Consider the following 22,847-nt stretch of genomic DNA (forward strand, 5'->3'; position numbering starts at 1 on the left):
ATATGCAACTTTTATACCCTGCTGTTATTCACTGATCCTTCGGGCAAACAAGCCTCTTTCTTTTCGCGGTGAAGCAGCTTTCTCCGTCTGACTGCAGCAGCAAAACTGACACTGTCGCATCCGGATGTTGCAGATAAGGAGCTCTACTCAGCGACACTCAACAACTTTTTGGGGACGGAGCCAGTCATCCTGAGAAACCTGGGGCAACAGCATTACAGCATGAAGAGCGAGTACTTACCTGCCTGGCTCAATGGTGAGTCAAATACACACATTTACTGGTGTGATTGACCATTATTTTAATAGTTGTTGAGTGCTTCTCATATGAAGAACAACGCAGACAGTGGGGAGACCACCAGGCTGCTCAGTCCTACCACACAGGTTAAAACATCTGGATAAAAAATGAGTATAAAATGAGAATAAAATGAGTGAAAAAATCTTATCGTAAATGTGTGAAGTTTGGAGTAATTGAGTCAGTTTTAATATTTGCGTACACTTGATCAATTCAGTTCGTTTTATATATGTTTATTATATATTTAAATAGCATGGATTATTTTTTGGAGTTACAGTCGTAAAACAAAACGCACTAATCCATTATAAATTTAAATTTCAATGATATTTAATTTTTTTTCAATAGTCACTTTTATTGACTTTACTATACGATGTAACAAATAAATTAAGAATGACCTCGAGGGGGTGTAGCTATTAGCATAGCTTCCATAGAGGTTCAGCTGTTGCTAAGTTCCATGACAGGATGAATGTCTAAATACGTTAGGAGCCCTTTCTTTGGAGATCCTGTTCTGTACCGTTTTTTCACGGTTGGAAAATCACTGTCAACTCTTCAAAGAACGCAAGAACATTGCTGACTGCTGCATGCTAATGCTAACCCAGGCTAGCAGGCGATCCAAAGAGGAGAGTATAATGAGTTGGTACAAGCTAGAAACTGACTCTTCGACTGTGGTGTTCCTTGTGTAGCTCAGTATTTTTGGAAGGTCCTAAAATCAACTTCCTGTGTGGGCCCTTTCACTTCACCATTTTGAACTGGCCAGCGTGTTCAGTCAGGAAAATGAAAGGACTGGTTTGGAACCTGGAAAGTTGGTTCGTGACAGGAACCAATACAAGTCAGTCTGTCGTTTTTTCCAAAAACATATGAACATTGGTACCAGCCGGATGCATCCAACACAATCATCTTTCATGTCACCTCATCATCAAAGGTTGAAATGGATGAAAAGCAACAAATGTCTCCACAATATTGGAGCGAATCCTGAGTGGTTCCAGAAACACAACTGTATCGGTGTGAAAGGTCTCAGAGTCAAGGGCACCAATCATGTTATCGCTTACATGTTGAAGACTTGAGAATCTGCTGAATACATCGACTCGGAAGTCAACAGCAGAGGCACTGTAGGAAGGGAAACCAGCCTTTCATTTATGAGACAGTATAAAGGAAAGAATGGAGAGTTTTTTTCAGGTGCTGCTGACAACAGGAAAACAGACAGAAATATATTCACCTTAAATGTGTGCAGTACACACTATTGTAGGCTCAGTGGCAACTGCAAAGTAGAGCGAATGATGGAAAAACAAATTAGCTGAACTGTAATGTCTATAATCATTTTAGCATCTGTTCCCTTGAAATATGGATGTCTGACCTGCTGGCTTCATCAGTGCAAACCTGTGAAACATGGGAGTCGTCCTCATAACCCTGGAGGACATTCAGCCCTGATAACAATTCCAATCTTCTCATTTCATGCCGTGCAGTCACAGACAGCTCTGGTGCCTCCGATACTTGTTCCTTTTCATCGCAAAGTTTCATTGTTTCCGTTGAAATCACAGGACAATTTGCGTTGAGTTGAATCCTCCTTGCCTTCGCCACAGTGTGATGACTGGATGTGAGACGAGATAACAATAATAATAATAAGTCCCTTACCAAAATTAGATGTGAAATAACATCTGTATCACGGCTACTGTTTTCTAACAGTCATGTGACGATGAAAGCAAATCTTGGAGTTGTTTTTAGCGCTGTCTGTGGCGGCGAGACCAGCTGTAAATCTCAAATCAATGCAAGAAAATCCAAGAAAAACCAGCTGTTTTTCTGCTTCAGTTCTATTTCTGTTCTCCATAGTAGAATGAATTCAAAGAAGAATAAGAAAAAACTAATAATATAATTCACTTTGATGAGTGTTTGTCACCTTAACCATGACACTCACCATCAGCCAAGATGGCTGACATATTCCCTCAATGACTAATACACTCTAGGAATCGTTGTTATAAATTATAGTGTCAGTTAACAGCCATTCATAAATGTTTCATTATTATATCTGACCCTCTGTGAAAGCCATATGAACCAAAAAATACTCCTTTTAATGTTGGACATGTTGCAGAATACAGTGGGTTGAATATTTTGTGGGAAGGTTTGAAAAGTCAGAGAGTGAACGCCGCCGGCTTCACACTGCTCCGCGAAAGTTTCCTAGAAAAATATAACGCCACGTTTTCCTCTCTCCAACATGCACTGCAGTCCGACCATTTTCAAATCCAAAATCGTATTCCGTGGAATATTAGAATTGAAAAGCATAACAAGACAAATTTATCTCCAGTGCTACTTGTACAAAGTAAAGGCTGCAGGGTAGCGACAGCAAATTAAATATGTACTCTGGTAAAAGAAGTCCCATTTGGAGTCCCTTAGAAAATAATGGGCAAAAAAAAAGATGAGAAGAGAAAATGACACGCAGGAAATGTAGCAGAATCTTGCTGCGCTAAAGCATCATTTTCTATTAAGAGAGCCAGGTGAGGAAAGAAACAGGAGGGGAAGGAAGAAGATGAGGTCATCGCCGGAAAAATGGCTGATGAAAGAACCGACATTAGGGCTGTAGATGAGCAGATAGCGCGAGTGCTGAGGTGAATGCAGAGTGCAGACGGGGAAGAGAAGCAGGAACATACAGATGAGGCCGCTTGGACCCATTTGTCAGTTCATTATTCATTCCAATACAGAGCTTTTATTAAAAACAGCCGAGCGGTGGGACCCGACTCACCGTTCTCCAAGCAGCTGCTAACAAATAAAAGCATTAAATTAGCATTCAGTGTGTCAGCTGAGTTTCCGCTGTCCCACGATGGCGTTAAAACGCTGCTTTGGAGGCGTTAATGCGGGAAAGAACAAGAGTGGTTACAGGGAAATTTTATTATCTTGTTGCGAAAATGCCTCTGCTTTTGAAAGGTCACACCTGAATCAGCGACAGAAGCCCAAACCAGCCTTTTTTTTTTTTTTTATGTGGAATTACAAGAGAGGGCTGAATACAAAGGAGGTGTAACAGACGATGAGGGAAGTAGAAGTGAGCAGGATGGAGCACTAATGGAGAAACAGAGCCGGAGACATGATTTAAAAGGGTGGTAGAGACTGAAGGGAAGGCAGGGTGTGAATCAGCATTAATGCGCTTCCTGCCTGAGAGAAGTTCTGCTACTCACTGGGGAAATGTCTGTCGTGTACAGAGCCGGACTTCGTAGGATCTGCCCTGGTGCGGGAGAGCAGCGGTAGCAAGAACGGGGACGACGACAAGATCTACTTCTTCTTCAGCGAAAGAGCCTTGGAGCTCGACTGTGACACGGAGCTGACTGTGGCCAGAGTGGCTCGTGTCTGCAAGGTAAAGTCAACACCCGGTCCATTCGCCATCGGTCCATGTGTCATTGTCAAGTGGACTTTGGCGTCCCAATGTTTCCCCTCCCGCAACATCTCCAATTTAAAAGTGGAATGACATTGGCATCACTGGCATATACCGGACCTCACGCTTGACTCATGGTGCCCACTTTTTATTGATGATCATAAAAGGTATAACCAAGTACGCTCTCAAGGAAGGTATCAATGAGAGCTGATGATCCTGCGCTGCCTCATGAACAGCAACAGATCCTGCGGGAGGGAAAGCATCATCCTATTTAAAGCCAACCTCATTAAAAAATATGCCTGCATAACCCACATTTTTGCACTGGAAGTGTCTCTTCTCAGCTTCGTCTTCTCATGGAAGTGAACGTTCTGTCGAAAAACAAAATATGTTTCTGCTTGTTAACCTAAGTGTATATGTTGCAGCTGATATCCTCCGTCCACTCACTGATCTGGTACACGGTATCCAAACTCTGTCAACATATTTTCCCTTATAAACCGTCAAAAAACAACTTTTTCCAAGAGTGATGTCTAAGCCGAAAATTAGCTTACTATTGACGTTATACATCATATCCTGCCACAGCTGGCAGTGTGTCGCATAAAGGCCCATTTATGCTCAACATTACATATAGATCCCGATCCGCATTGTCTGTATTTCTGCACGTTTACACAGAGCTTATTAATACAAACGGAGCAGTACCACCCGTAACCATGGGGGGCAGTGTTGCTGTTACTACCAAAGATGTAGCTCTAATGACACACGAAGAAGACATAGCCTCACCGACCTCCTACAAAGGTGTCTCTGTTTCATCTTCTGTGCAAGAGGTATATTATTGTCATAAGGTTTTGACGCTGGGCTGCTCCCCCTGGTGGATTATTAGTGAACTACAATACCCATGTAAAGTACATGATCAGTGACAGTAGCATCATTTGAAACGGACAGGTTCATTTTCGTACGTAAATGGAGCATAAAAAGGACAGATGTTGTTATAGATGTTAGCCATGGGGTGGCGCTCCATTCAACTTTATCACTTGGTAGTAACCCTTCAAACAATCGTGCCCTTTAGTCATTGACAGACTTAACCCTTTCTTTGCCTTCTATAGATGCTAGAGCAGCTTTCATGAACAATAGTACATGCTGCGTCTTCTGCCCACAATGATTACGTGTCAAAAATGTTGAAATACGTCCATAAAAACAGAGGAAGTCGATGTAGCGGACGCCTTGTCCGGTCGATTGTGTGTAAATATTTTACATCAGAGTCAGGAGGTCAACTCGAACAGACGTCACGTTCATGCTCAGTATGTTTAGATATGCTCAGTATATTTAGTGGATGCAAAAGTCTCAATGTCATTGTGAATGAAAATCACAAAGCTGAAGCCGTCATTAAGGACTTTTCTTCGTGCAGCAGCAGGACAGAAGTTGAAGTCTGAAACAACAAGTCATAGTGTTCATGCATGCGGAGCCTGAAATCTGCGGTTGCTTGCCTCTCCGCAGCTGTTCTGGCAGCAGTCTTGAAATCTGATCGAGCGGGTGAGCTTTCACTTACACAGCTCAACAGGAGGCGCCCATATATGGAAGCGGTGTCAAGTTGTTTTTTTTTCTTTGAGAGAGAGATGAACTTGCCTGAACTCCTTAGATGAATCCGAAAAAAGTCATGAGAAACAAAACAAGTCAGACTTTAGTTGGGAGGTTTTTACTCTATATATTCTATTCTATTTCTGCCACCTTTTGTCCTCCAACATCAGCTGAAGTATCACATCTCATCCTTTAAATACGTGTGAATGACAATAGGCTTTTCTTTTGACTATAAGATCATTTCTGCTGTTATTGGATGAATGCGCTCAATGAAACTCCTCTTTACGTGATGTAATCCGCGGCGTTTTGTCACCGTGGCGTGGCCGCCGCCGCCGCCGTCTTGCTGCCCGACAGTCGGGAGCGAGTGTGTCGCCCGAGCCAGATGCCGCCGAGCAGTCTGAGACACCTTGGCGATGAGATGACAGGCTGTTAACAGTCGGAGGACATGAGCTGAGCGATGCATGCTTAACAGCCATTAGTCCTGAATGTGTGCTCGGTTATGAACAATAAAGCTATTTGAAAGGAATTAGAAACAGATGCTCACACGCGATGAGTTCCAGAGCTCTGAATAATTCAACACGTCCTGCCGATGTTGGTATTGCAGCCGCTACGCAAACGTTTGAGTCTTGGTGCTGGAATAGCAGCATTAGCATTTTTATTTTGTTTATTTCACACAATGTGCAATTACAAAAGCGAGGAAGGTCTGGCTGACCAGACGGTAAAATATAATGGGAAATGACAACAAATAATTGCAAGAAGAATAAATAGGGGTCTTTTTTTCCGCTATGACAACATTTGAATCGGCTAATTCTGCAGCCTGCGGCTGATGATGGCGGCCGAATAGCTTAAGCCGTTAAACCCGTTGTTGTCGTTGCATTATCGTTTTCATCTTTTCATGTTAGAGTCGATCTTTTATCGTCTCGTGAAACACAAATGCTGCATAAATGAGACGTGTCTTTCTTCACTCTGAGCTGCTGTGTTTGTGGACACAAGTGAGGAATTCTTCAAAGAACAGTCGAAGTAGTGAACAAGAGTTTTCCAACAAGATGAATCACCCCATGAACATTAAAAGAAAAAGTCAAAACAAGTACATATAACACAATGGAGTCACCTGGAGTCTGGAGACTCAGCATGTTTGGGATGCCCTGCGCCTGAAGCATGCCGAGTCAGCTGGTTGTCTCTCTGGACACCGCCAGCCTCGAGTGCAAAGTGTGGGCCAGAACAGGAAGTAGATCAGCAAAATAAAACTGAACCATGCTCTTTGAGCTATGATAGTTAGCTTCAGAGCATTTTTACTTCCTTCATAAATAATTTGTTCTGGACAAGCTACACTCTGGCAGCAACTAATGTGGGTGCGCGAGATCTAGAGCTGATGAAGCTGCATCGAATGCACCGGAATTTCCGGACTATAAGATGCTACTTTTTTCTCACGGTCTATACAACATGGCTAATATATGAATTTTTACAGGCTAAAGAGCGTCATGCTGCTAAAATATTGAGCCTCGTCACATCAAACCGATGACATCACAGGCGTTTTATTGACCTTAAAGCACTCAAAATCCGCAGCAGAGCCGACCTACTGTAGGACTGGAGTCGAGAAGCAGCAGCTGAGACCGACTGTGGTGTCAGAAATTGGGACACATTTTGAGCATTTTAATGTCACTAAAAGATGTGAGAAGTTGATGATTCCAGTTCAGAACATTGTCATAGTTTGTTTCATGGGTCAGTCTCCATGCTGGAGCATGTTTTCCAACCTAGTTTAGAAGTGATCCACATGCCGTTTTTCTGCCATTCTACGGTGTAGACAGCACCACTGCACCCACAGCTTATGTATAAACAAGATTAATTTTCCTTTTTAAATTCAGTGGGTGTGGCTAATATTCAGGTGTGCTCTGTAGTCTGGAGTTTACGGTCGGTGAAGTGTGCGCACATATTTTGAAGTACACTCTGACTGCCACAGAATTTATTACTATGTTATTAAATGCTTAAAATAGCCACAATATTTGTTGAGTTTTGGGAATGCGTGTGCATGAAATGAAAGCATCGAAAGAGAAATATCGCAGTATCAAACAAATGTCGCACTTTAGTGAGTCAAGCGACAATGTTGGCAAAGTCGCAAAGAAGGCAAAACTTTCATAAATTAACTGAAGGTAGACGCAATCTGGAGTTTGATGCTGTGGTGTCACGGTTTAACATTGAAGCTCGGCTCTTCTTTTAAACTGAGCGTCAGGTTGAAAACCTTTGCACCCCAGATCCTTCATTTTGAACTTGTCTCCATCTAAAAATTTGCTTTTTGGCCTGAGCAGCGTGATAAAGATATTCACTTCGCTTTGCTTCATACAAACAAGAGCATATCTGTTCAGTTTTCAGATGTCAGTGCTACAACGGCTACAAAAGGAAACATGGAAATGAGAGATGGATGGCATCAGTTTCTACGTCATTCCTGTCCTTGCAGTTGACAAAACATCACGGTGGCTCACTGAACTGTCTCCTCTCAGGGTGATCTCGGTGGCACTCGGACGCTGCAGAAAAAGTGGACCACCTTCCAGAAAGCTCGGCTGGAGTGCTCGCTCCCCGAGCGCCACGTTTCCTTCAACAACCTCCGCGCCGTCTACACGCTGCCGGGTCAGGACTGGCGCGGCACCACCTTCTACGGCATCTTCCATGCTCAGTGGTGAGTGGTAATGTAGCATGAACCGTCGACTGTCGCGACAAGACGCTGCATTACTGGGCCCCAAGTGTCAGATCAGTGGCTGTTATTAAAATTAAGGGTCGTGTTCTGACTGACTAATTATGCATTCGCGTTATTGGATATTAGCTGAATAATTGGCTCTTCTGTGTAGTCGGACTTCCACTGACACTAATGGGATTATTTGGATTTGACCCACTTACGCATGCTTAGCTGTGTTTTATTGGCTTTAATGTCTGCGGTGGCGCCTCGTGATGAAAGGGTTTTAATGCATCGCCATCACAACTGGATGCTTTACAAGACTTATTGATTCTCTGTTTCCAAAAGTATCTGCATAGCAAGTGATTTACTAGACCTCGGGTCTACAGCGACTGTGACTCAATTCCAACACTGGCCTTTTTTTTGGTCAAGACCTTGGCTGCTGGGATTTAAACAGCAAAATCTCAAAATTCTCAACCGATTTAGTCTTTTATTTATGAAAAGACACCACTTGAGCGCCACCTTTCTGCCCATAAATGAACCTTGTCTGCGGTACCTCAAGGATTTGTGACTTTGGCCAGACCCACCTCTTTGTACGATGTGCTTGCTCTCTGTCCTCTTGCTTTCAACTTCTTCCCAGGCTCTTTCTTTTTTCACATTGTTCGTGACAAGTGTCATGACAGAAGGGGCCGACGCTCGACCTCCAAAATGAATGCCTCATCGTCCACGTTGGCAACTTGTCAAGACTAAAAGCTCCATCGTCGATCACGCTCTTGCTCCTTCACCGGAAAATGGGACTTATGTCAACTCAGTGTTTTATTTTGAAACATTTCCAGGTCCACGTCACTTTTCACGCTCTGATTTCCTGTCATTTTTCTCGACTCCAACTTGACGCAGTGCAGTTAAACCACTCTGTTACCGGTGGGAATTGACAGATAGGCAAACAATTCATTGTTTTTGAAAAACTGCACAGCAATGTTGCATTAGCAGTTACACTCCAGGTGGGAACTGTGTCAAACTAACTCTAAACGCAACATTTCAACTTTCAATCACGGAGGTTTGGTCCTAAGAGTCCATTTGTAGTCAGAATGAACCGGACAAACTTATTTCAAAATATCGTTCAGGGTTGGTAGGAAGTGCTAAATGGTAACTGAGAAGGGATTTGATTTCGGAGGTGGTGTGGTGACTAATCTTCTGCTTGGTCTCGGTCATGACTCGGTCTCACCCCCTCCAAGTCTTGGTCCTGACTCCTTCTTGCATCAGTTAGTCTCAATTACAACTCGAGTTACATTATTCTCAGTGAGAATGAACACATCATGTCTGACAATTATGAAAGAAGTAAACAATTTGATGCTTAAAATTGTCATATACATAGGTGTCTTTTAGGGTCTTGGCAAACTGCAAACTTCATTCAAGAGGGTCATATCCATAACTCTTTACGTAACGTTTTGGTGTTTTTGTTTGTATTTTTTTAAGTTCAAAATTGTGTTTTTTTAATTTTATGTTAGCGTTTGTCTGCTAGTTAAACAAGTTTTCTGTTAAATTTCAAAACTATTTCAGTGCAATGTTCACGAAATGTTGATCTTTTTGGTAGTGGTCCGTGTAGATTCAGGACAGTTTTTCAGGTTTTTGTTATTCACTTGTACGGAACTTTAAAAACACGGCAAGCGGTCGAATCGTATTTAGCTGACCCAAAAGAGGTGGTCATAATATTATGACCTATCAGGCTTATTCATACGACGTTGAGCTAAATCCCCGGCTGTGTGAGCGTTGCTTTGTGTTTGAGAAGCCGCCGCCGAAGAGCAGAAGTCGGCTCATCATTCATGACACGCTGAAACATGCTGCTTAAATATGTATTAAAAAGAGAAGAAAACTGTTTTTAATCACAGCAAAGAAGAAGAAAGTCAAATGATTTAGTGTTATTTGTTTAGATAAGTGGCTGCTGGAGTCATGGTGTATGCAAATGAGTCACGAATCAAAAAGGCCTGGATTGGAAACGGGAATGAGCTTTTTTTTTCTTTTCTTTTTTCTCAGAGAAAGCGTCGGCTCCGTGGCCCCTCGTCCACGACACTTTGATGTGGCTCTTTTCTGTTCACTTCAAATAGATGTTACATCTCTAATGTGAACCAGCATTGAACTCCAAGCTTTGTTTCTTTATTCTGCGACTGAAAGAAGCTTAATCTCTTTACTCCCTGTGTGTGACCCGCCGGGGATTCGTCAAAGCCCCCGGCTTCCAGGGAGATAACATTAAGATAATTGGACATTATGTAAATGACGACTCGAGAGTTGGAGACATCATCTGACGGGAAACTCTGCCTCTTTTAACCGGCTGAGAGGCCGACGGTGGCCTTCAAGTTTGAGATAGCGGCTCGTTGACCTCGTGGTTGTCTGGCGTCGACCGCAGGTTCTAAGAGAAGTGGAAGCAAGGACACTGAGCTAATGGCTACATTGTAAACAGTGCAATGTGTAAAACAATCAGAATTAACATACATTTTTATTTAAATTCTACAATGAGTATTACACATATACTTTTTAAGATTGTTAGATATTTCCTGTCGAGTGTCGTTGCTAATAATTACATCACATTTTTATTTCATTGTTTTATTTTTGATCTCTATTAATATTCAATATTTATTTTGATGTATTTGACATTCTCATTTGCCTAAAATACAATTTAAAGCAAATTATTTTTTAAAGTTTATTTTGCACCACCTTTCAGTTCTTCTGTTTATGGATTATATTTTTTTATGATTGTGTTAAAAGCACTTGCACGTCACATTTTCTCGATCTTTTTAATGCTATTCAAAAGTGTTTTCAGTGATCAATTGACTTTTTCTTATCATTTCGTACCCGATAAAACGCACATTTTGAATCATGAAATTGAATTTATTGCCGATAATCGATTAAATTATTTTCTTTTGCCATATATTTTTTAGTTTCTTTGCGTGTGTTTGTGCTATTTCATCTCAATATAAATGTTTCTGTCTCAAAGTATTATTAAGTATTTTATATTGGTTTCTTAAATACACAATTCAGCTTTAACAATTTATTAATTTTTCTTTTTTTTATTGCATGCTAACTTAGATATATTGTCTCTGGTTTGTTTCTATAGTATTAAAGTATGTAGTATAAATATTGCTGCAGTTTGTTGAGATTTTTTTAGAATAATATATATATGTGTGTGTGTGTGTGTGTGTGTTCTCTCAAGACAAGAGACTATTTAATATTGCTATATATTTTGCTCACACAACATTGTGGCATATTTTTGTCTCATTTAATTTCCTGACTCCATTAAACAAATTTGTTATAATTTATTTCATATTCTCATTACAATATATTAGCTTTTTTATCCTCAGTTTAACATAATAAGATGCGGTTTGTGTTGCTCCGTCACCATTCAAACAAAATCATTCCATTTTACAAACAAGGCCGTGAATCCAATATATTAGCCCTCAGATGAAGTGTGGAAATGGTGTGTGGATTGTGCATCAATAGCTCATCTCAGTCGCACTTTGAGGGCTGGAGGAGCTTTTCAAACCCTGTTGTTAAATGAAAGGTGTTGCCTGAATGACAACACGGCTGACTGCGTGTCACCGAGTGCAGCTTGCAGATAAAGTCAACACGTCAAATCAATATCTGACTCAGTAAAGTTAAAATCCAGCTGTTATTCTTTCACTGCAAAAGTGCTCTGGAATCGATGTAGAGACGGACGTCTGCTTCTGATCTTCTGCTTTGGAGCCAGCGAGACGTCATATTTTCATCAGGACGCTGACAGCTAATATGTCCCGCTCTGTTTTCACCACCTCGCATCACTGACTTGCTGCCTCGCTGTCATGTTTCAGGGGCGACGTGGACGTGTCTGCCGTGTGTCAGTATCAGATCAATGATGTGAAGAAAGTCTTCGAAGGATCTTACAAGGAGTACAGAGATGCGTCACAGAAGTGGGGGCGCTTCTCCGGCCAGGTCCCCAGCCCGCGGCCCGGATCGGTACGAGACTGCACCACGATAACTGTGTCTCCGTCAGGCCTTCATTCAATTTATGTTACATTTGTTTGTGGTTATAAAAGCATTGCCATCCTGCCATTTTTAAAACACTCTGTCTTGAAATTATGGACTTCAATAGATTTTGTTTAACAATGAAATTGTGGTCATATTTTCCAAACTTTTTGCTATAATATATATATATATATATATATATATATATATATATATATATATATATATATATAAATATATATATATATATATATATATATATATATATATATATATATATATATATATATTTCAGCTTTCATATTGTCCTTAAACTTTTTATCCATTATTATCCATTAATATATTATTTTTTAATGGTAATACACAATTGTTTGGACAAAAAAATGAATTTTGAAATGAAAATACGAAATTTATTTTTTTACCATTTAAAATTTTCTCTGTAATTATTTTCCTTAAAATTGATATTCTTAGTATTTACAATGGTACTTGTCCAGAATTTTTAATTCTGTGAAGCACTTCAAATTGTAATGGCAACCTCTTCCTTCCTCCCTTTCCGTCTCCGTTCGATCCCTTCCTTACTGTCTCCTCCCTCTCCTCATGTGTTCCTTCCTCCCTCCCTTTTATTTTCCCGTCCCTCCTCTGTTGGTTCTCCACCTCAGTGCATCACTAACACGGACAGGGAGAGCGGCTACAGCAGCTCCCTGCAGCTCCCTGACGCTACGCTCAACTTCGCTAAGAAGCACCCGCTGATGGAGGACAAGGCTCTAGCTCGCCCCCTGCTGCTCACCAAGGGGGTCAACTTCACCAGGCTGGTGGTCGATCGGGTCAGCGGCCTTGACCAGCGGGCCTACAACATGCTGTTCATCGGCACAGGTGGGTGTCGGCTGACACACGAGTCATTGAAAACACCAACCAAAGGTTTAAATCCCTTGACAAAACTGAATCTTTGTGTCTAACCATTAGTTGTCTAGTTCTGCATCAGACACACTCACAAGTCATTGCATGGAATCGGGTTCCTCAGATATAGTGAAGCACCATCCATTCATTCATCCATCCATTTATCCCTTCATCAGCATAAGAAACATTCATGCATCATCCATCCATCTATCAACAGATGAAACATATCCATCCATTTATCCCTTTGAGAGCAAATGAAACATCCATTCATCCATCCATCAACAGACAAAACATCCATGCATCATTCATCCATCCATCCATCCATCCACAGATGAAAGATCAGCAGATCCGTTCATCCATGCGCCATCCATCAACAAACAAAACATATCATCCATCATTCATCGGTCCATCCATCCTATAACAGAAGAGGCATAGCCATCCATCCATCAAAAGGTGAAAAGCAGTCATCCATCCATTCATCCATCAGCAGAAGACACATCCGTCAATCATCCATTCATCCATCAACAGATAAGACATATCCAGCCACCTGTCCATCAATGGGTGAGATGCATTCATCCATCCATCATCGACAGTTGAAACATATCCATCCATCCATCAACAGATGAAACATATCCATTTATCCATCCATCCATCCATCCATCCATCAACAGATGAAACATATCCACTGATCCATCCATCAACTGATGAAACATCCATTGATCATCCATCCATTCATCCATCCATCCATCAACAGATGAAACATATCCATCCATCCATCAACAGATGAAACATATCCATCCATCCATCCATCCATCCATCCATCAACTGATGAAACATCCATTGATCATCCATCCATTCATCCATCCATCCATCAACAGATGAAACATATCCATCCATCCATCCATCAACAGATGAAACATATCCATCCATCCATCCATCCATCCATCAACTGATGAAACATCCATTGATCATCCATCCGTTCATCCATCCATCCATCAACAGATGACACATATCCATCCATCCATCCATCCACCAATCCATCTATCCTTGCATGACTCAGTGAATAAAGTATGAAACCCATTCATCTATCCCTCCATCCATCCATGAATAAGGTGCTTTTATCCACCCATCAACAGGAAAAAAAAACACATCCATCCGTTTTTTTTCCTCGCTCATTGACAGGCATCCATTTCCTATTTGTCAAAACACATGTGTCCATCCAAAAGAATAAATTAAGAAAATCATCAAAATCCAATGAAAAAAAACAATCACAAAAGAGCTCTTGGAGGCCCTGCTGACTTGGAAATAGAAACAGCACACTCCTCATCTTGTTTTTGGGATTGGTACATTGTTGCTGTGTTGAATCGCTATCACACACCATCATCAAGGCTGTTTCTTTTTCAGATGAAATGTGTATTTTTTTTGTTATCTTGTGCAAAAACACGCACAGTACCCGCACTTTATTCTCGGCGCCCCCACTGCGATGAAGTGTGTACGTGCGCAGCGAGTGTGGAGTCGCACACAAACTGTGGAGAAGATGAGAGCCGCTGGCAGCAGACAGGGACAGGTACTGGCTTTAGGCGAAGTGGCGGTACGCAACCTGCCATCTGGCCTGATTTCAGCTGCCTTTCAATTAACCATTTGATTTGCATGTGGAAATCCATCTTCACGCATCAAAGGGAGCACTAATGAATGTGCGGATTAATTAATAGCCGTCGTCGAATGCCACCGGGCGGATGTGCGAAAGTCCTCTGAATGTGGAATCCTAGCTGCTTTTTTTTTAAAGGGAAGTGTTCATCTATATTCGGAGGGAAGAGGCGGGTTATTATTCCCATCACTTCAGAGCCACTGTAGCTCCTGACAGTGGCACATCAGCGCACTCAGGGCTTCACTGTTGGGCCACGAGGGCGCACGCATGGACTCACAAGCAGTCGCACACTTTCTCTCCCCACGCCGGAGCCAAGTGCAGTCATCCCCACTAGTCATGCAGGAAATGAACAGACGCTCTCTGATAGTGCCAACTGGAGCGCCGCTTTTATTTTCTATTAGCTGCGAGGTTGCAACACCTGATGTGGCAAGAGAGAGCAAGAGTTTTTTAAATCACCGCTTGTCCTACTGACAGGGTCAGTGCTTAGAGCGCATTGTTGAGGGAGAAAGTCTGTGAAATCTCATACCTGCAGTCCAGCGGTGGATTCATGGGAAGCCATGCAGCTGTGGGTAGCTCTGGTCTGTGGATTTTCCAGGACTTTATTTGGAAAAACTGAAAGTAAATTTGCGATCGGGGCTCATCTGGGGGGGGCATTTTGAAGTACACTCAACACTATATGTCTTCTTCCTCTCGTGTAGCGGAGGGTTGGCTGCAGAGGGTGGTGGTCCTGGGCACCGAGGCTCACGTGATCGAGGAGATCCAGCTGTTTGAGAGCGCCCAGCCCGTCGACAGCCTCACCATCTCACACTCCAAGGTAGCTAATGAATCCTGCAGCACTCCAAGCACCATTTCAACTGCTTCAAAGATTTTCTTTTTTTAAATAACAATTATCACTGGAAAGGCGATGGAAGAGTTTGTGCCTGTCTGTCCCAGCACTTCTCACCATGATCTGTTCTTCACTTTACTTTCATTCCTTTGCTAAGATTCATTCAAAGCAGGAGACTTTGAAGCCACTATGACTCAGATGCAACATCAGTGGGCCACTCTTAAGTTACAGAGACAACCATGTTGTAACATAAAACATCTTGTGAGGACATATTGAATCAATAAAGCTCTCAGATAAAATGAAAAGTAGCAGAATTGTTAGTCTATCGTTGTATTAGCGAAGCCACAGGAGGATTTCTTTGTCTATATTTTCTTTGTAAGCCACTAGCTCCAGATGAAACGTCTTAATGGTTCGTCTGGGGAAAAGTGTTTTCTTCTGATCAGGAGAGAAGCGCCTGAATTTCCACTGATTTGCTTTGCAGTTGCATCACACTGATATTCGATTAGAGCTGTTGGAATCCGTCCTCTGTGTCACTCTGTTATCCGCACTGTCAGACGTTTCAATCAAAGATATTTCGGCGGCAGACAGGAAGTCGCACCCGGGCGCTGTTTAGCAAATGTTCTTATCAGAGTGATTTGAGATCAGCAGTCACCTCATGAATCAAAAAGCCTCTTCGCAATAACAGTTATCGCGTTCCTTCGCCGCGGTTGGGAATTGAACCACTGTCACTGTCGTTTTCTCTGCTGACACCGAGCGTGTCCCGCTGCCGATCGATGCAGTTTGGAGTGGGTGTTCCCAGCCCTGAAGTCCAATGTTTATCTCATTAATGTTGGCTTAGGAGAGGTTTTATTGCAGCTTTTGTAGCAAAACCGATCCAGATTGGATTGGAAAGGGCTTGCAGGGTAAATGTAATTGTAATGGAGAGTGATTATCCCATTATCTCCTCCGACACTGACTGAGTCTCGCTCTCTGTCTGCCTCCTCTCCTTCCTTGTCCCTGGACAATGACTGGATCCTCTCCACCCCCCCGCTCCGTCCGCAGAAGTACGTCTACATCGGCTCTCGCTCTGAAGTTCTGCAGCTTCCCCTGGCCAACTGCAGTCGCTACCAGTCTCAGCCGGACTGTCTGTTGGCGCGGGATCCCTACTGTGCGTGGGACAGCGAGGGCCGGGCCTGCGTCCGCATCGATCTCCATCGAGGGTAAGTCACGTCATTTTGCCACGCCGACACTCTATGATGCAGTCTCCAGTCCGGAGCATGTTGTCATTTAGTTTGTTGTACAAGTCAGCTGCGATAGCAGATGCTTCTTGAACTAGTCATTTAAACAATGCGAAAATGATTATTATTACTATTTTGAAGATATGTTATGTTACAAAGTGGTGTATAATGAATTTGCATAAACTGTGTATTTTAGAGGACAATTTGTTTTTAATGTCAAGTTGAATGTGAGTCCTTTTTTTCATGACTGCATTTTTGAAGCAAAACTTTAGTTGAAATGGCGCTCATATTCAAGGACAGAGAGAGAGAGGCCCTGAGAAATAATCACATTTAAAGTGTCCTAAACCTGCCTTCTTCCTCTCCCAAAACATATTCATGCCTGTTATCATTTTATTTGCCTATAGAGTTATAAACAGAACTGTGAATCTTCCAACCCTTCCGTGATCAACATCAGACCACATCCCAAAGCATCTTTCTGGCAGTTAAACAGTGTAACGCACAGATTATACCTGGTAACTACAGGTAACTTAGCATCAATGGAGTTGTACTATTCCAACCACTAAAATGAAGTGAGACACTAACATCCATTCAGACCTCTGGATTCGCATTTTAATCTAAAGTCAGTCACTCTAGCTCTGTTTTGAAAACATCAACCAAAACATTCTCACAAAAGGGCTCTGTGTCGTAGCGTAAGTGAATTGCTTCAAGTTCAATTGGTGAACTGGAATTTTCTAAACTGATCACTCCAAAATCCAATTTCTAACAGAGTGAATTATGTAGTTTAGGAGTCGAAGGGTCAAACTGTTCATTTCAGTTTTTCCTTTCGTCTCGCTCCAGATCCACCTCGTCCTTGTCACAGGACCTCACGCTGGAGCGGTTCAGCCGAGGGAAACCCAAGTTCGACAAGCCCGTCTCGATCCCGAGCCCCGGTAAGGAGCGGTTCATGCCCGCAGTGGCTACTCGCTGTCGTTACCGATCAGCGGAGACTTCAGCAGAGTGGGCTCATTTGAATTGAAGTGAATGAATTGAATTAAGTAGAGGATAGATGACTTAGGCAGAATATGAATTTGAGCGATTATAAATGATAGACTCACCCCCTGCCCCTGTCTCCTTTTCATTTTTCATCCTCCCCCTTGCAGAGCACTCTCGTCTAAAGAACGTCACCGTGGTTGTGGGCTCGGACATGGTGCTTCCCTGCCAGCTGGTGTCGAACTTGGCGCAGCCCTGCTGGCTTTTCAACGACCGGGAGCTCCTGCTGGGTGACCCGGAGGCTGGAGGCCCCCGTTTCGACAGGACCCTCAAGGCTCTTGTCGTCCCTGAAGCGGGCCAGATGCAAGCAGGTCGCTATATCTGCTACTCAGAGGAGCAGGGCGTCAAGTTTCAAACTGAGCGCTACCAAGTGGCCGTCGTGGCCAGCGCTCCTGTCTTCATGGAGGCGCGGGCACCCGACAGCAGCATGGGGCTCTTCTGGGTCCTGGTCATCACCCTCGGGGCAGCTTGCCTCCTCCTCCTGGTCGCAGCACTTTACCTGCGGCGGAGGCTGAAACTGGCGCTTGGAAAGGGAGCGGACATGAAGCCGTTGGAGAGTACCCTGGTTTACCCCATCACCCTCCCCAAAGAGCCGCCCACTTTTGTGCCCAGCAAGATGCCGAGCGATGAGGAGCGCTTTTGGGAGACAGGGGCAAATTACTACTACTCAGATGGTTCGCTGAAGATTGTTCCCGGCCACGCCTTGGGGCCCAGCAGTGTGAGCAGCACGGCGTCGCCCAGCGCCATTCCGGGCCAGCCCATCCACTCCCCGAGCCGCCTCAGCCTCACCAACATCCGAGGGTCTGGTAGCAACGGCTACATTCGCCTCAACCTGAGCACGGCAGGGGAGGAGCGGGCTAGCGGGGCTGGTGCTGGGGGCGGTGGGCTTGCGGGCCTGGGGATGGGCGGGAACGACTACTCCAGCCCCTTTAAGGAGGAGTTGAGACGCACCTTGCAGCAGAGGAGCGTGTTGCCGGACGCCAACCCAGAGGAGTCGTCCGTCTAACCCTCTTTAAAATGGAACAACAGAACAACCAAGCTACCTCCCTGCTGCTGAGAACGCCTGCTCTCTTTCAGAGACCCTTCACTCTCTCGCTCTGCCATTGCCTGTCTGGCTCACTGTAGACATTGATAGCATGTTCCACATACTGTACACACCCACGTGTTCGCCAACATGCTCTTCTGTTTCAGTGGTGATCTCGCACCGTGACGCCATTCAGTCGCCACTTGTGTAAATTGTGAACTTAGTGAATGCAGAGGGGACAACTTTGAGCGCGGGAAGCAAACAAGTGTTTTCTGAAGGGCACATTTCCATTCTGTTGAGCGGACCAAGCGGAGGATGAGACGAAGACTGGCGAGTGCAACTGACTGGCTCACTCTCGCACCCCTTCTTCTGAGAGGTCTTCAGCTTCTACTGCACTTAAAACCGGAGGCATGTCTCCCTTCTTTTGTATTTGTGAACTGAGCGCCCGAGAGAGGTGGGAAAAAAAGGACTAATTAATCCTGCAGCAAGACGACAATCATGTCCTCGTAGAATGAGCTCCATGCTGGACTGAGGCGAGCAAGAGATCGGACCTCTGTCCAGGAACAAAGTGAAATGAAATCTTTTTTTTTTTTTTTTTTAAATGAAGGACAATCTCCCCGGACACTTTCTTGTTGTCGTCTTCTTTCCCTTCTGAATAGTTGTGACAGTAGGTTTGATCCTCGTTCTTTTCTAATGTTTTACGGACGACAGCAGGGTTCAAGGACACCAGGCGATCGGCTCCTCTTTGTGACTGACTGCAGCCCTTGCGCCATGACCCACTCATGCACCTTCAAGTTTGATAATCCTCCAGGGGGCGCTCCAGTTTCATTGGACTGACTGTTTGGACTGTTTGATGCGTGTTGCGTCGGAGCTCCTCTGGATGTGGGATCGCGCTCCAGAGATATGAAAGTTCTGTTCTGAGACATTAGCATGCAGAATGTTGCTGTGGATGTTTTTCAAAAGTGCTTTATAGCGGCGGGGGGTGACAAACTTTGCCAAGATATACTGCCCCCCCCAAACACACACAGTTCTCTGAAGGCCAACAATCAAGAAAGACTCATGAAACGCCACCCTCACCCCAAGACTGACCAGCTACTGTGGACACAAGCAAGAAGGAGCCATGTAGAACACACACGTCGGGGATACGGCTGGAGAACCAGTTAAAGGTATGTTAAACTCCGTGTAGTGGAGCTGTGCAGCTCGCAGTGATCTGATGATCTTTCTTGCTTTTGTTTTTCTTCTTTGCTGCACAAATGCTGAACATTTTCAGCATTTTCATTATGTAGAATTTTTATATAAAATTTAAAATTCTAAGAATGAGAAGTTATCATCCATTAATTATTTTGGATCCAATTTCAAGTCTTTTTTTTTTTATTTCAGAACTTCTGTGTCAAAGTTCTAGATTGAAAGTATCCGCATTTTTCCAACACATCAACAAAACATTCCCTTCTTTTAAATGTCATATATCCATATGCAGTAATCGAGTAAAGTAGTTCAGTCTTACTTAAAAATACGAATGGGTGATGAACTTGGATATATAATTGTTATTATTTATAAATATTTTGCAATTATATATATACACATATATATTCAACTTATATATATGTGTATATATATAATATTTATAATTTATTCCAAAACTTCCGAGCCAAAGTTCCAGACGGAAAGTATCAGGAGTCTGTTCCACCTGATCAGCATAGCGTTTTTTCTTATTCTTTTTGTTTGCGGTACACTACAATACAACACTTCCTGTGCACTGACGTCATGTTCCCGACCATTTGGTCAGTCTCCTACTCATCAAAATAGCTGTCTCGAACATCAGGAACATTGGAATGGAGGGAGAGAAAAGAAGCCACTTTGAGAGTATGAGATAAGAAACAAGCAGCACGTTGCCTGAAGCAGGCAGCCAGAACATTTTATTGAAGAGAAAAACCTTTCAATCTGAACAAAATGAAGAGAAGCTCCACGAAAACCTTCAGATAATTTTGGCTCTTTTCTCTGGAGATTCAGGCGGTTAATGAGTTCTCTCAAATCGAATCACAGTTTTAATTATTGGCTTTAAAAAACGCTCATAAACCTTAAGATTGAATTTATATATTCAAATCTTCCGACGCCGGGTTTCACAATGAAACATAGTGATTGACGTTTTTGGAAATTAATCAATTTAATCTCCTTCAATTGAAGTAAATGTTCTCTGACAGAAAAAAAAACATGAGCAATCGCTGCAGATGTCTGTGATTTATAACCACTATGATATTTTCAGTCATATTCAGTAATAAAATGTCAATTTCCTTTTTATTTCTTTTGTCTACTTGTTAAGTATTTCGTCATTCACATTGTTTAGAGGTGAAAACTGCCCCTCATTCAAGTGGAAATGGAAGTAGTATTATGGTATAATAATGTCAGTCACAAAAGCACCATAAAAACATGTTGAAATAAATTAATAGATTGAATAAATAAATTAAAAAAAACTCATGGATCCAGGTGGTGGCCTGAAACACATTGCAAAATGTGTCACCTGTTCTTCGTTCCATTATCAACATTGAATGAAAATAGCATGTAAATATGTTGAGAGTTGTTTTGCTGGCCGACTCACGCTCCTCTTGTTGACTGACGTTCCTGTGTGTTCTGTTCTTCTTCAGGACGTCTGGAACTGGACCAGGACCACAGCAAGATCATTTAAAAAAGAAGGACTGAAATCCTTTGCTTCACTGTGTTTAGATGGACGTAGAAGAGGTGTTCCATTCGTGGTGTTGCATGATCCACTGCAGATGGACGCCACATCTTTGATATCCTCGTTCCAGTGCATCTTTGTATTGACTCTTTTGGACTTTTGCAGACGCTAACATTGTGAAACACTAATGGTCTTTGGAAAAAAACCAACTGTTTTTATGGCTCCAGGTTGTACAGGATTTCACGGCTCCATTGTTTACTTCTTCTGTGCCTCTTCACCTTTGGAAAAGCCAAAGTAGACTGCAGACAGTTTTGTTCTTGTTCAAATGCTTGGATGAATTATATTTGAAGTCAAAGTGTTTAAGTATTTAAGTCCGTCCTCTTCGGTCACCAGGAGCTGATGTGGCCCCTTTTTTCTTTTTTTTTTTTTTTTTTCTCGCTGCGCGATAAGCCTCCAGCTGAGCTAAACAAATGTGCTTGAGGCTGGCAGACTTCCTGTTCTCTTCTTGTTTACATGTACTAATGATCTGCTGGTCCTGATTCTTGATCTCTTATCTTCACTGAGGCTGCGTGTTCAACCAAAACTGCCATTCAATCCCGCCCCCCTCTCGATTCAAAGCAGACAGAATGTGTTTCGGTTTAGTCTTAAAATTCCCCCCAAATTGAAAACACTGGTACTTAAGTCGCGTCTTACTTCAACTTTGTTCGATTGGATTTGTGATCAAAATTGTTCAGAATAATGCTCATGCCAGAGAAAATGCATGTGTGATGTATTTAATGTGACTTCTGTTCCTGCTTTCTTCTCTCAGTTTTTTTACTGTCGTGTTTTATTTTTGCCTCAGTTTTGCTTGTCTAAAATGGATCTTATATGTTTTAAAGTATGTTAAATAACTTATTTCATCTGTACAAACATGTTGATATTTATTATCATTGTACATACGTGCTTATTTTTTATATGTGTATATGCATATATACACAAATAAAAACAGAGATATTCTCACGTTGTCTGTGTTTCTTTGTCATCAGTTCCTCAAGTCTGTTTGCGATTGAGTGAGGGATCACTCCCCTGTCGTCGGTAAAACCTGCAAACTCAGCAGTTAAAATAAATGAGCTGACAAAAATGGTTAATATTAGATGAAATAATAATATGTTTATATGACATTGATCTCTTCTCACCATTGTAGCTTTAACAACAGTACTGAACACTAGAAATAATAATTGAAAAAGAAATCTAAAATATACTTTAATATTTGCTTCCAAAACATTAGAATATAACTTAAATCACATAGGTTCGCAGCAGCTTGGACATCAGGGTGCAAGTGCTCCAGTGGTGTGTTCACTCTTAGCTGGGTTTCAATCCTGATTTTTCTTTTTTTACTTATATTTACTGCCCATCAGCGCGACCCAATTCACTCACCGTCATCATGCATGTTTTTAATGAACACTTTTTCCCGCATTAAAATGAACACTCAGAAGTCCCAGGCCTAATAAATATACCTCTGCATTCGTGGGTGTAGTTGCTGACAGTAAAATGATCAAATCGTGCCGCTGTATTTTCACTTAACCAGTGCTACTTCTGATCAACCCCAACCTTTTATTTCATTGTACCTATTGTGCAGAGTCGAAATCTTTTGAAATCTCAAAGACGAT

At 42.5% G+C, this 22,847-nt stretch overlaps 1 protein-coding gene across 3 annotated transcripts in view; it reads left to right on the top strand.

The window, feature by feature from the left end:
* sema4c (sema domain, immunoglobulin domain (Ig), transmembrane domain (TM) and short cytoplasmic domain, (semaphorin) 4C) overlaps positions 1–22,169 on the top strand; it is a 99,612-nt gene extending 77,443 nt beyond the window's left edge. For all 3 annotated transcript variants that reach the window (XM_053869856.1, XM_053869854.1, XM_053869857.1), the window contains 10 exons: positions 134–253; positions 3,478–3,629; positions 7,718–7,893; positions 11,730–11,874; positions 12,543–12,756; positions 15,127–15,242; positions 16,296–16,453; positions 17,309–17,400; positions 17,611–19,690; positions 21,167–22,169. In XM_053869856.1, coding sequence (XP_053725831.1) covers positions 134–253; positions 3,478–3,629; positions 7,718–7,893; positions 11,730–11,874; positions 12,543–12,756; positions 15,127–15,242; positions 16,296–16,453; positions 17,309–17,400; positions 17,611–18,506 — 2,069 coding nt within the window. In that variant the 3' untranslated portion in view covers positions 18,507–19,690; positions 21,167–22,169. The remainder of the gene's footprint in view (positions 1–133; positions 254–3,477; positions 3,630–7,717; positions 7,894–11,729; positions 11,875–12,542; positions 12,757–15,126; positions 15,243–16,295; positions 16,454–17,308; positions 17,401–17,610; positions 19,691–21,166) is intronic.
* Positions 22,170–22,847: the final 678 nt, after the last annotated feature.

This window comes from Synchiropus splendidus, chromosome 7 (assembly GCF_027744825.2).
Source record: "Synchiropus splendidus isolate RoL2022-P1 chromosome 7, RoL_Sspl_1.0, whole genome shotgun sequence".
NCBI classification, from domain to species: domain Eukaryota; kingdom Metazoa; phylum Chordata; class Actinopteri; order Syngnathiformes; family Callionymidae; genus Synchiropus; species Synchiropus splendidus.